The following is a 13299-nucleotide window of genomic DNA, read 5'->3' on the forward strand; positions in this document are numbered from 1 at the left end:
GAAACTGGAGGCGCACCTGGATTTCCTTATGCAAAGGAAACAGATTTCGAACTCCCAGTTGGTCTTGAAAGGACAACGTGCTCAGCCAGTTCTGTGGGGACCGGAACCCCATTGATGTTTTCTGATCACCTCTTCTTTTTAGCCCCTCTTCAACCCCCAGCAACTTCTACTGCCCCAAGCCTCATACTTCCTTCAGCCCTAACCCATGTCAAGCTAATCCCCAGATTCCATTGCCACAGCCCTCCCCAGGGCTCCTTGGGACAGCAACCGCTACCACTCTGCACGCCCTCCCAGCACCTCCTTTCCCAGTGACCTTCGCCTCAGCCCCAGCCTCTCAGCTCCCGCCGTGGTCAGGCTCCAGTCGTCTCGGAGCCTCCAGAACCCAGCTTTGCACTGCTTGAAGCCTCTCATCCCAAACCCCTGCTGGCAACCTCTGGCCCCCATGGTGGTTCCATCTATCGCCACCCCTACCCCTGGCTCAACTCCCCCAAGATCCACCTCTCCTGCCGTCTTCCTGGTCTTCCTAATGGCATCAGGCCATCTCCTCTGGCATTCCAGATTTTAAGTAAATAGAAAGAGACTCTCTTTAAAGAAAACTAGTAAATAAATAGTAGTACAGATGACACTCAGGTGTGACAGAGGCTCTGTAGCTTCCGAGTCAGGCACAGCTTGAAATGACCTGGGGCTGATTTCTGCTTCTCCTACGCCTAGCTGTGTGACCTGGGGCTAGTTAATAAACTGCCTCTAACTTGTCTTTTCCTCCTGTAAAATTGGGAAAATAGTAGGACTTTACTTCAGGGAGCTGCTTTCAGGACTAAATATGTGCCTGCCACAGTGTAAGAGCCTCCAAAATATTGAGGTTTACTCATTTTAAAAGTCTGTTGGCCAGGTGCAGTGGCTTACGCCTATAATCCCACCACTTTGGGAGGCCAAGGCGGGCGGATCACTTCAGATCAGGAGTTCGAGACCAGCCTGGCCAACATGGTGAGACCCCGTTGTCATAACGTTTGAAATCAGGAATAAGAAAAGTTCTCTTAACAGTATGTTTAGGCACAATAATGATTTTGTCATGTGACAAGGGGCTCAGTGAAGAGTGGTCAACCAGGTGTGGTGGCTCACACCTGTAATCCCAGCACTTTGAGAAGCTGAGGCAGGAGGATTGCTTGAGGCCAGGAGTTTGAGGCCAGCCTGGGCAACAAAGCGAGACCCTCATCTCTATAAAAAAGAATTAAACAATTAGCTGGGTGCAGTGACTTATGCCTGTAGTCTCAGCCGCTTAGGAGACTGAACCAGGAGGTTTGCTTTAGGCCAGGAGTTCAAGACCAGCCTGGGCAACATAGCAAGACCGTGTCTCTAATTTAAAAAGAAAAAAAGAAAGCGTGGTCAGACTTGAGACTGTGTGTTAATAAGGATATATGCATTTCCATCCCTGAAGTCTCCTCTGCAGGGAGCTAGGTAGGGAGGAGCCTTGGGAGGCCCCCTAAATTCTTCCTGCACCCAAAAACACACACACACATATCCATGCCTCCAACTCGACTGCTCCCAAACAGGCTCCCTGAGACAGCAAGCCCACGGGAGATGCTGATCTGTGGCCCAGGCAAGGTTAATCTCAGAGAGTTAAGAGCAGTTGGCCTGACTTACCAATCTCACAAAACGGCAGAGAATAGTCTCTTCGGTAAGTGGTTTCTTTATGCCATTGCTCAGCAGGCTTTGAAAGTCTTCGAAGACATATATGTCGAATGAGCGCTTGTTGGTCTAATTGAGGCTGATAGTGATATTTTGTCTTGGCTGGAATTGTCAAGTCTATGAGCGGTCTAAATGGAAATAGAAATAGTTTGCTGAAAACCCAGTAGAAAAAAGCAGTCCATTTTCTCGTCAGCTGGAATCCATTCTCTGGAAACGGCCGTGAGGCTAACGAGAGTATGGACAAGACTCCCACAGCTCTGCAACCAGCCCTGGCAAAGCTGCAGTAGATGGTTCAGGGACTTCTGTTCCCTGTTCTTCCCTTTAGCATCCCTCCTCCTCTCCAATGACAGGTCCTAGGAGGGTGATGCGTATCACACTCTCCACTAGATCCACCCGTGCACAGCCACTCCCCGCGCTCCAGAGGTCCCTGGTGCCCTTTCCCAGTGTAACTGTTCTGTGGATGTTTGTTGCTTCAAGGAACCAGTGCAGGCCTGGTGTGGTGGCTCACGCCTGTAATCCCAGCATTTTTGGAGGCTGATGGGGGCAGATCGCTTGAGCTCAGGAGTTCAAGGCCAGCCTGGGCAACACGGTGAAAACCCGTCTCTACAAAAAAATACAAAAATTAGCCAGGCGTGGGGGTTGTACACCTGTAGTCCTAGCTACTAGGAAGGCTCAGGTGGGAGGATCCCTTGAGCCCAGGAGGCAGAGGTTGCAGTGAGCCGAGACTGAGCCTGGGTGACAGAGCCAGACCCTGTCTCAAAGAAATAAATAAAATAAAATAGGAATCAATACATCTGGTTAGACTAACCACTATGTGCCTCTTGGGGGTTGATGGACCTGAAATCAGTTACAACGTTCCTGTTCCCCTACTCAAATAGGTATCCCTTGGAAAAGAAAAGCAAAGAACAACCAAAATGTAGTGGCAAAATATCGCTTGTGGCAGTATACCTTCACTGGTCCAGCTTTGGTGATATATATTAAGACCTTGAAAATCTGCACATATTTTGTTCCAACAATTAGGATGTCAACAAAGACTTAGCTCTAAGAGTGCTTGTCAAAGTGTTTTTATGATAATAAAAAGAGTGGGACAACTTGCATGTAAAAAAATAGGAAATTATTTAGACAATGACACAGAAATATGTGGGAATGCCATGCCACCATTAAAAGTGATGCTGTGGCCAGACGCGGTGGCTCACGCCTGTAATCTCAGCACTTTGGGAGGCCGAGGCGGGCGGATCACGAAGTCAGGAGATCGAGACCATCCTGGCTAACACGGTGAAACCCCATCTCTACTAAAAATACAAAAAAGAATTAGCCAGGCATGGTGGCGGGTGCCTGTAGTCCCAGCTACTCGGGAGGCTGAGGCAGGAGAATGGCGTGAACCTGGGAGGCGGAGCTTGCAGTGAGCCGAGATCACGCCACTGCACTCCAGCCTGGGAGACAGCGAGACTCCGTCTCAAAAAACAAAAATAAATAAATAAAGTGATGCTGTACGGCTGGGTGCAGTGGGTCATGCCTGTAATCCCATCACTTTGGGAGGCTGAGGTTGGCGGATCACCTGAGGTCAGGAGTTCGAAACCAGCCTGGCCAACATGGTGAAACCCCATCTCTACTAATAATACAAAATTAGCCGAGCGTGATGGTGGCCACCTGTAATCCCAGCTACTCGGGAGGCTGAGGCAGGAGAATCGCTTGAGCCCAAAAGCAGAGGTTGCAGTGAGCCAAGATCACGCCACTGCGCTTCAGCCTGGGCAACAAGAGCAAGACTCCATCTAAAAAAAAAAAAAAGGGATGCTGTAGTAGGATTATAACTATTGAAATGGAAAAAAGTCCACAATACATTATTAAGTTTAAACAAAGGTTTCAATTGAATTATGCATTGAATTGAATTGAATTGAATTCATTCAATTGAATTAAATGGATAAATCATATGGTATGTGAACTATCTCAATGCAGCTATTACCAAAAATAAAAATAAAAAGGTTTCGAAATACCCATCCCGTCCCATTTTGATGTAGATCTGGATGATTCTGCAGGATTATCTCAGGGTGATGGTATTGTGGGTAATTTTCAATCATTCCATTTTTGACTGTGAATGTTTTCTAAATGTTCCCATAAACGTTTATGTTTTTAAACGATAAAATAGATAAGATGAGCTGCTGTTGATGTGAAAAATATTAAATGTTGGCTGAGATTTAGGAACATCTAAATCTAAACGAGGTGAGTAGCCTTCTGTGAGTATATCGCTGTGAACTCATCACACTTAGAGGGGAGATTAAGACTGCTTCATCATCAGTTATGTTTGCCTGATTGGGTAACCTTGATTGTAATGGGCCTTCTTTAAGAAAGAGTGTGTTAGCAGAAATGGAGAGGCTGTGCCTGACATTCAGAAAAAGCAAGAGCAAGAATCTGACCATGCTTGTGGGGTACTGAATGGGGAGAGATGCTGGATGATGGGAAGGTGCTCTGTTGTGGATGGGCCTGAAGAATCATTGAGAATACCCACCCACTTCTGCTTGTTCTTATTTCATGCTTAACAGGTACCTGACCTCGTAAAGTAGGTGCCTTGAATGATGGGTGAGAGTACTCCTTTTCCTACAAAAGAATGTCTCCCACAACACAAAATAAGGTCAAAGTGCCTATGGGCTGGATGCAATGGCTCATGCCTGTAATCCCAGCACTTTGGGAGGCCAAGGTGGGCGGATCACTTGAGGCCAGAAGTTCGAGACCAGCCTGGCCAACATGGTGAAACCCTATCTCTACTAAAAATACAAAAAAATTAGCTGGGTATGGTAACGTGTGCCTTTAGTCTCAGCTACTGGGGAGGCTGAGGCATGAGAATTGCTTGAACCTGGGAGGTGGAGGTTGTGGTGAGGCAAGATCTCACCGCTGCACTCCAGCCTGGGCAACAGAGCAAGACCTTTTCTCAAAACAGTAAGATATAAAATAAGAATAATCTCACCACTCATTAAAAAAAAAAAAACCTTAACAGTTTGGTATATTTTCTTGCAAACTTCTTCTATCCATTATTATTTCTGCTATCATCAGTATTATGAGGAGTAGTGTATCTTTCCCCCGCCCACCCCTTTTTGTCATTGTAGCTTTCATGACATTTTTGGACATTGAGATTGAGGAGGGTGTCTCACCTGGGAGCTCTCTTTGCACTATGATCAAAATGGAGTCTTGCCAGCTGCCCAGGGTAATAGCCTTGCACGTCTCTTCCTTGGTGAGCAATGAATATACTAGAGCAGAAAGTGAGGAGGTGAGAAGAAAGCCATTCTTACAGTTAGTTCATTCCAGAAGAATGCCGGCTGCGGCATAATACAAAACGTATTTGGTCTTTGTCCCCAGTTCCTGGCACTGAGCCCCTAAAACCCATGGAATTTCCTGATAAGAGTCTTTTTCATGCATAACCAGCCCTTTTCTACCATAGCTGAGTGTATGGGCCTCGCAGGCCTCCCATCTCCCACCACAACCTCCCGCATCTGTAATAAAATGTTATTTATGTTTAGGATTCATAAGGAAATATTTAACACATCAAGTATTAGGTTCAAAATATTAGGAAAAAAATAAATAATTGGATATATAAAACCAGTGGGTGGGCAAGCCTATTTCTGGAATAAAATGAAATTAAATGAAAAGAAAAACAAAAAATAAGAAATAAATAAATAAATAAAACCAGTGGGGCAAATGTTGACAACAGTTGAAATGTGGGAATCGGGCTGGGCGCGGTGGCTCACACCTGTAATCTCAGCACCTTGGGAGGCCGAGGTGGGTGGACCACTTGGGGTCAGGAGTTTGAGACCAACCTGGCCAACATGGTGAAACCCCGTCTCTACTAAAAATACAAAAAAATAGATGGATGTGGTGGCACATGCCTGTAATCCCAGCTACTGGAAGGCTGAGCCAGGAGAATTGCTTGAACTCGGGAGGCAGAAGTTGCAGTGAGCTGAGATTGTGCCACTGCACTCCAGCCTGGGCAACAGTGCGAGACCCTGTCTCAAAAAAAAAAAGAAATGTGGGAATCCGTAAATGGAGGGCTCTGTCTGTAAAAAGTAAATAAAAATAAAAATAATAAAAGAAATGTGGGAATTGGTAAATGGGGGCTCATTATACTGTTTTTTTCTACTTTTGATGTTTACAAAATTTCATCTTTTTTTTTAATTGTAACAAATAAGTCTGTAAAGACTAAACGTGAAGCAGCACTGTGATGTCAAAGCACAAGGCGCTTGCAAGCCTGGGAGGGGGACTCGAGCCCTGTCTAGAGGCTGGATTTTCAGGAGTTTTGGGAGCATCGTTGAGCTAACACGTGGGGACTGGGAGGGAGCACTTCTGTGGGGTGAACGTAACAGGGGGTGGGACAAAGGTGAGTGGTACAAGTGGAATACAACCGGGCTGAGGGAGACCAGGCTGGAGGGCCATGGTGCTTAGGTTTTATGCTTTAAAATACATCTCATTTTATTTTATTGTATTTATTTATTTATTTTGAGACGGAGTCTCACTCTGTCACCCAGGCTGGAGTGGAGTGGCCCAATCTCGGCTCACTGCAACCTCTGCCTCCTGAGTTCAAGTGATTCTCCTGCCTCAGCCTCCCGAGTAGCTGAGATTACAGGCGCCTGCCACCACACTGGGCTAATTTTTGTATTTTTAGAAGAGATGGGTTTCACCATGGTGGCTAAGATGGTCTCAAACTCCTGGCCTCAAGTAATCTACCCACCTTAGCCTCCCAAAGTGCTGGGATTACAGGCATGAGCTACTGCACCCAGCCAGAAATACATCTCATTTTATAGTACATTGCTTTTCCTTTTGTATTATAGTTATAAAACTGTAATGAGATAGGTTGGTGTAAAAGTAATTGCAGTTTTTGCTATGACTTTCAGTGGCCATTACTTTCAATGGCAAAAACTGCAATTACTTTTGCACCTACCTAATATTTTTAAATTATATGTGGTTGGTTTATATTATTTACAGATTTTATTTCAGAAGAATACAGAGATATTACAAAATATCTGTTATTAAAAAGGGGGTGTTGTGTCTGAAAGTTTGAGAACTACTGATGGAGGTGATAGGAATCTTTGTGAGGTTTGTTGTTGTTTGTTTTGTTTGCTTTTAGAGATGGAGTCTCACTCTGTTGCCCAGGCTGTAGTGCAGTATGATCATAGCTCACTGTAGCCTCTAACTCCTGGGATCAAGAGATCCTCCTGTTTCAAGAGATCCTCCTAAGTAGCTGGGAGGGACTACAGGCATGTACTATATGCCTGGCATATATATATATATATATATATATATGAAATTTTTTTTTTGTAGTTTCACTGTGTTACTCAGGCTACTTTGTGAGATGTTTAACAAGATTCATGACATGGTAGAGAAAGATCTTTTTTGATGGCAATGTGGAAAACCATATTTTTAAAAAGACAGGGTCTCATTATGTTGCCCAGCCTGCTCTGGAACTCCTGGGCTCAAGTGATTCTCCCGCCTTGACCTCCCGAAGTGCTGGGATTGCAGGTGCGAGCCGCTGCACCCAGCCGGAAAACAGATTTGAAGACCGTGTGACTAAAAGCAGAAAGACTGCTTAGGAAGTGATTGTAGTGCTTTTATGTGGGACATGATGAAGCTCTAATATGATGGAAATGTGGATGGAGAGGATAGGGCTGATTGAGGATATTTTAGGAGATAGGATGGAGGGTAAAAGACAGGCAAGTGTCCAAGACAAAGCTGCATCTTCGGGCATTGGAAAGAATCCTGCCTTTCCCCAAGAGAGGGAACACAATAAATGGCCATCATTGGGAAGGTGACTTTATTGAGTTTGCGATGCCTGGACATGTGGGGTCTTTCAGGATGTCCCACAGACTCTGAGCAGTCAGTAGATGCCATAAAAATTCAAAGTCAGGAGGCTGGGCTCACGCCTGTAATCCCAGCACTTTGGGAGGCCAAGGTGGGCGGATCGCAAGGTCAGGAGATCGAGACCATTCTGGCTAACACGGTGAAACCCGATCTCTACTAAAAATACAAAAAATTAGCTGGGTGTGGTGGCGCCTGTAGTCCCAGCTATTTGGGAGGCTGGGGCAGGAGAATGGCGTGAACCTGGGAGGTGGGGCTTGCAGTGAGCTGAGATTGTGCCACTGCACTCCAGCCTGGGGAACAGAGTGAGACTCCGTCTCAAAAAAAAAAAAAAAAAAAAAAAAAAATTCAGAGTCAGTAGAAAGTAGCACATCATTTTGCATAACGTATCTCACTAAATATGTGTTAGATGATGGATGAAAACTGAAACTATGCCTTCAGTTCGACTCAACCAACATTTATTCAATGCACACAAACACCCTGCACTATGCTAGGCTCTGCAGATACAAAGCTGACTAAGAAGCAGATCTTGTCCTCAAAAAGCTCTTCACATGCCGAAATAGTGATCTGAATAAAGGGTCGATAGGACACCGAAGAGGGAGGAGTATCTAGATCTAGGACGCGGATAAGCAAAGGGGATGGGGAAGAGATTCCAAGCAAAGGGAATTATAGGGGCCAACACATGGACAGAATTAGGTTCTGAGTGGAGTGTATGAGGGCCAGAGTGGGCCTGGCTGTCTAGCATGAAAAGCAAGTGCTGAGCAGGGCGACTTCTGTCTCTATCTGTGCAAAGACAACCTCTGGGAGCTCTGATTTGCAGAAAAACCACAGGCTGTCTGGGCCTGCCCAGTGGCTGGGATAATATGACTGAGCCCTGGATGGTAAATAACAATGGGGTATTAAGTCATAAGAAGAGAGAGGAACTGGCACAATAAAGGGAACAAATGGCATTTCTGAATGCACAGGGTTGGGACACGTAGCTTTCTTAGGCACCTATCCACTTTCTGTAGCACCACCTTGGAATATTACCCCAGGGCTACATTACAGTTTAAGAACCCACCTAAAGGATGCTGGTTTCTACAGTTGCTGGGCTGTGGGCGGTGGGCTGGGTTTGGACCATGGCGTGCATACAAACACACACCTGCTGAATACAGGTGAGTAAACTCAGCGCTGCTCCTTAGAAGCAGTCAGTAGAAGCTGATTTGAGGATAAAGAATCCCTGCACCAGCACCAAGTAATACTCCCTGCCACTGCCCCTTGGGAGTGTCTCTTGGCAGGTTTTGGGAGGAGTGAAGAGAAAATGGGAAGGTGCGTGTACGGAGATGAGTGTGGAGAGAGGGCTGGCTGGGTGGAGAAGAGAGTTTTGACCTCCTGAGGGGAAATGTCTAGCCAGGCCAGAGGCTGTGCGTTACCCGGCCTCAGTGAATGATTGTGAAAGCACGTGGGGACTCTTCAGACTTGGCTGTGGAGCCCAGCCCAGCTCAGGGCTCTGCTCGGAGTGATTCTGTTGACCTGGGTTTTAACCAGCTGTAGAAAACCCTTTCCTTCTCACTGGGCAGGTGCAGGCACTGTGCATGATTTTGAGTCCCTGATGGCTTGGCTTTTTGAGGTGATGTATTCAGTCCACATGAGACGCAAACCTGTTCCCTGGGAGGGTGGCTGTAACTGGAGCAGGATCTGGGCTTAGCCACAGTCAAAATTCAATATGCATAGGAGAGGCCAGGGTGTCCGTCCCTCCAGAGCCTGGCCCCACAGCCCCAGCTAGCCTGTGTTCCTATGACTGCGCTCTTCTCTGTTACGGCCCTGCTGGGGCTCATGCTCTACAGAGCATTTTTACAGAAATGATCTCACTTAATCCTCACAGTCACCTTGCAAGGTAAACATGATTAACTCTCTGCTTTATAAGAATAGCCCAAGTCTCAGAAAGGTTAAGTGGACTTTTTAAATAGCAAAATCCACCTAAACGAGTAAATGCCAGCGCTGTGAATCAAACCCAGTTCTCCAAACTCCATGTCGCGTTCTGCCACCCGAGGGTATGTGTGATGATTTGTTTTAATAAGAATTCAGTGCTATTTTCATACAAACTCTGTGATTCTCTCATTTTGGGGCAGACAGCAAATAGACATTATACACTAAAAAACAGGAAAAGCCATAAAGACACAGCAGTGTTAGCTGGAAGATGCTTTTAACTCAATGAAAAGCACTCACTGCAAGCTCTGCTGTGCCTGCAGTGTGCTAGGCGCTAGGGATACTGTGATGACAGTGTTGTCTTTCCACTCCAGAGTTCATAATCTGGTCAGGAAAGCCATGTTTAGGCAACTATGTAATCATAGACAATGCGGTGAGTGCTATACCTGATAAGAAACTGAGGCTCAGGGGAAATAAATAACTTAGCTAAGGACATGAGCTAGTAAGTCCAGAAGACGGAACTAAAGGAAGGACTAGGAAGCCTCCAGACCTGTGCCCTCATCTCCCAGGCTTTACCGGCTCCAGAAGAATTTCCTCAATGAAGTGGGGAGCCTCAGTTTCCTCATCAGTAAAATGGGAATGATTTTGTCTTCTCCATTAATGATTACATGAGAGTAAACGAGACATTTGTACTTGGTGGCTAACATCTCCCAAGGTGTTGATATTAATACAGGAGATGGAAATTATTTAGGCAGATGGAAAGGGCAGCAGAGTCCTTGGCGGAATTTCCCTTTTAACAAAAAGCAGCCCCGAAGTCATTTATTTTCTAACAAAGAGCAGCCTGTAAAATCATGCTGCAGACATGAATAAGCAAGCTGGAAACTTGCGTGGGTGAATGCCGGCAGCTGTGCCCATAGAAAAGGGCTCCCTGAGGGCCAGCGTGTTCAACATGGAGGCGCCCTCTTCCCTTTTCTGTGTCAACACGTGTATAGTACAAACAAAAACAGGCAACTGAATGTGACCCGGCTAGGCAGAGAACCCATCTACATAATAAAAGATTAGGGTGGGGTGGCCAGCTTCTTCGTGTGCCAAGCAAAAAGCACACCTAGTCCTAACCAGTTCTTCTCACATTATGCAAATGGCACACCTGGTCCAACCAATCTTTCGTGCCCTATGTAAGTCAGACACCACCTCCTCAAGCTCAGTTATAAAACCTGCACTTCACCAGGGACCAGAAGACCCACTGGGACTCCCTCTCTGCAAGAGAGAGATTTTCTCTTTCTTTAGTCTATTAAACCTCCGCTCTTAACCTCACTCCTTGTGTGTTCACGTCCTTGATTTCTTTGGCATGAGGCAGTGAAACACGGGTTGTACCCCAGACAAATGACGCTACTCCAATATCATCCCACACAGGATGGGCTGACCACACAGTTGCCTCTGGATCTTCAGAGACTGTTTCAATCAAAGTTTTAAAAATCTATTTAAATCACACACAAATTCTGTATCTTTGATCTTCTACAACACACTGAATTTAATCCACTTAAAGTGATCTGTTCAGGAGTATCCTGGGTTCCACAAACCAATGCCACACCCAGCCCTTCTCTGAGTGACAGGCCTCCAGCCTGTAGCCAGGAGATGGCACCAGTAAACAGTTGCATACAATATGATTTTTTTTTTTTTTGAGACGGAGTCTGGCTCTGTCGCCAGGCTGGAGTGCAGTGGTGCGATCTCTGCTCACTGCCACCTCTGCCTTCCCAGTTTCAAGCAATTCTCCTGCCTCAGCCTCCCGAGTGGCTGGGACTACAGGTGCCCGCCACCACGCCCTGCTAATTTTTTGTATTTTTAGTACAGACGGGGTTTTACCATGTTGGCCAGGATGGTCTCGATCTTTTGACCTCATGATCCACCTGCCTCGGCCTCCCAAAGTGCTGGGATTATAGGCGTGAGCCACCGCGCCCGGCCAATATGATTATGAATACAAGAATTTTATGTGGCCACTACTAAGTGTGAACCATTTAATATTTACTTTTATTCAGTGTCCTTGCTGATTTTAACTCAGTTTCCTGTAGCATAGCTCTGAGGCTTGGGCATTTAAGGATGAATTGGATACATGCTTGTGCAGAACCACACAAGGGCAGGCTCAGGTGCCGTCAGTCACCAGGGGTACAAACCACACATAAATGATTGGATAATTTTGCTCATTCATTTCAATGTCTTCAACAACCGTGCCTACAGGGCCTACCAGGAATGGTAATCTGTGAGGCAGAGGTCATGACAGTGAATTGCAGAGAAAGGGAAGTAAGCCCTGCCCAGGGGGCTAACCTGGAGATGCGGCAAAATGCAGTGACCACAAGCACAGACGTGAGTTTAAGTCCCATGTCCGCCAGTCACTAGCTGTGGGATCTGGGACAGTCATTTAACCACACCGTGCCTTGGTTTCCTCATATGAAACTCACAGTAGTGAAGATTAGAGGAGTTCAGATGCATCTAGAACAGTGCTTGGCACAGAGTAAGAGCTTCAGAAGTGTTTACCATTATTATTCCAGGGGATGAGACAGGCAGGAAATAAACAGATAAAGTAGGCCAGGCGCGGTGGCTCATGTCTGTAATCCCAGCACTTTGGGAGGCCAAGTTGAGTGGATCATTTGAGGTCAGGAGTTCGAGACAGCCTGGCCAACATGGTGAAACCTTGTCTCTACTAAAAATACAAAAATTAACCAGGTGTGGTGGTGGGCGCCTGTAGTCCCAACACTCGAGAGGCTGAGGCGTGAGAATCACTTGAACTCAGGAGGCAGAGGCTGCAGTGAACCAAGATCGTACCACTGCACTCCAGCCTGGGTGACAGCGCAAGACTTTGTCTCAAAAAAACAAAAACAAAACAAAACAAAACAAAACAAAAAACCAAAAACTTTTCCTTCCTGAAACCTGGATGAGGAGGAAGCAGGGGAGAGAGGAATGGAGTTGGCTCCAGTATTTCCTGATTGTCTCCCCACAGCATTTGCTCTTTCTGCGTGTGTTTGAGATCTGTTTTGTTCACTGTGAGGCCTATTTAACTGTGGTCTTATCTGGGGAAAATGGAAACAAACCTCCATTGGCCACTCCTGCCTGGTGCTCTGTGGTGTCTAGACCTGGCCTGGAGTCCGGGGGTTTGGGTGGAACTGAGCACAGCAGGCCCTGGGGACCCTGGAGGCCTAAGGCTGGGCTGTCTTCAGTTCTCTGGGGCTTGTCCTCCGAGCCGCATGTGGGTTGGGGGGCACACTGACAGCTCCGGCTCTTCCTGCACCTGAACTAGTCTTGTTGCCCCCACCCTCTGCCCGTAGTGCTCACCGTGAGGCAGCTCTGTATGCCTTTCCTGACCTGCCAACACATGGGTCCAATCAGCAAGTCCGTGCATTCCCCCTCCAGGCTGCATCTCTCATGGGGCGGCTTCTCCAGCTCACAGCCACCCCTTGGTCCAGATCACCATTGCCTCCCCCGCTCTCTGCAATAACCCCCACTCTTGTCCTCAGACAATCTGTTCTCAGAGTGAGCTTCACAAAAGTAAATTGTATCAGGGCCCTCCATTGCGTAAAACCCTTCAACCCATTGCATGTATAATAGCATAAAACCCAAACTCACTATTGTGGGCCACAAAGCCCTCCGGGAACTTCTCCTGCCTCTACCTCCCCAACCTTCTCCCAGCTCCAGCCCCCGTGGCATCATGTCCTGGCTTCTTTCATGAATCAGGGCTTTTGGACCTGCACTTCCTTCTCCCTAGACCCCACCCTTCTCCCACCCCCCTGCCCCTATCACCCAGCATCATGCTCGGCTGTCAACTGCTGAGAGAGCTGTTCCCTGAGCACCCTGGCTAGAGAAGGTATTCTT

At 46.7% G+C, this 13299-nt stretch overlaps 1 protein-coding gene across 2 annotated transcripts in view; it reads right to left on the bottom strand.

Annotated features, from left to right (window-relative positions):
- The window catches only part of SPMIP3 (sperm microtubule inner protein 3), a 37728-nt gene that overhangs the window by 9775 nt on the left and 14654 nt on the right, over nt 1-13299 (bottom strand). The window contains exons 3-4 of one of the 2 annotated variants that reach the window (XM_054478857.1): nt 4833-4928; nt 1642-1814 (exon numbers count right to left, since the gene is read on the bottom strand). In XM_054478857.1, coding sequence (XP_054334832.1) covers nt 1642-1814; nt 4833-4928 — 269 coding nt within the window. The remainder of the gene's footprint in view (nt 1-1641; nt 1815-4832; nt 4929-13299) is intronic. The other variant, XM_054478863.1, reaches the window with a different exon arrangement.

Source organism: Pongo pygmaeus, chromosome 1 (genome assembly GCF_028885625.2).
Source record: "Pongo pygmaeus isolate AG05252 chromosome 1, NHGRI_mPonPyg2-v2.0_pri, whole genome shotgun sequence".
NCBI lineage: Eukaryota > Metazoa > Chordata > Mammalia > Primates > Hominidae > Pongo > Pongo pygmaeus.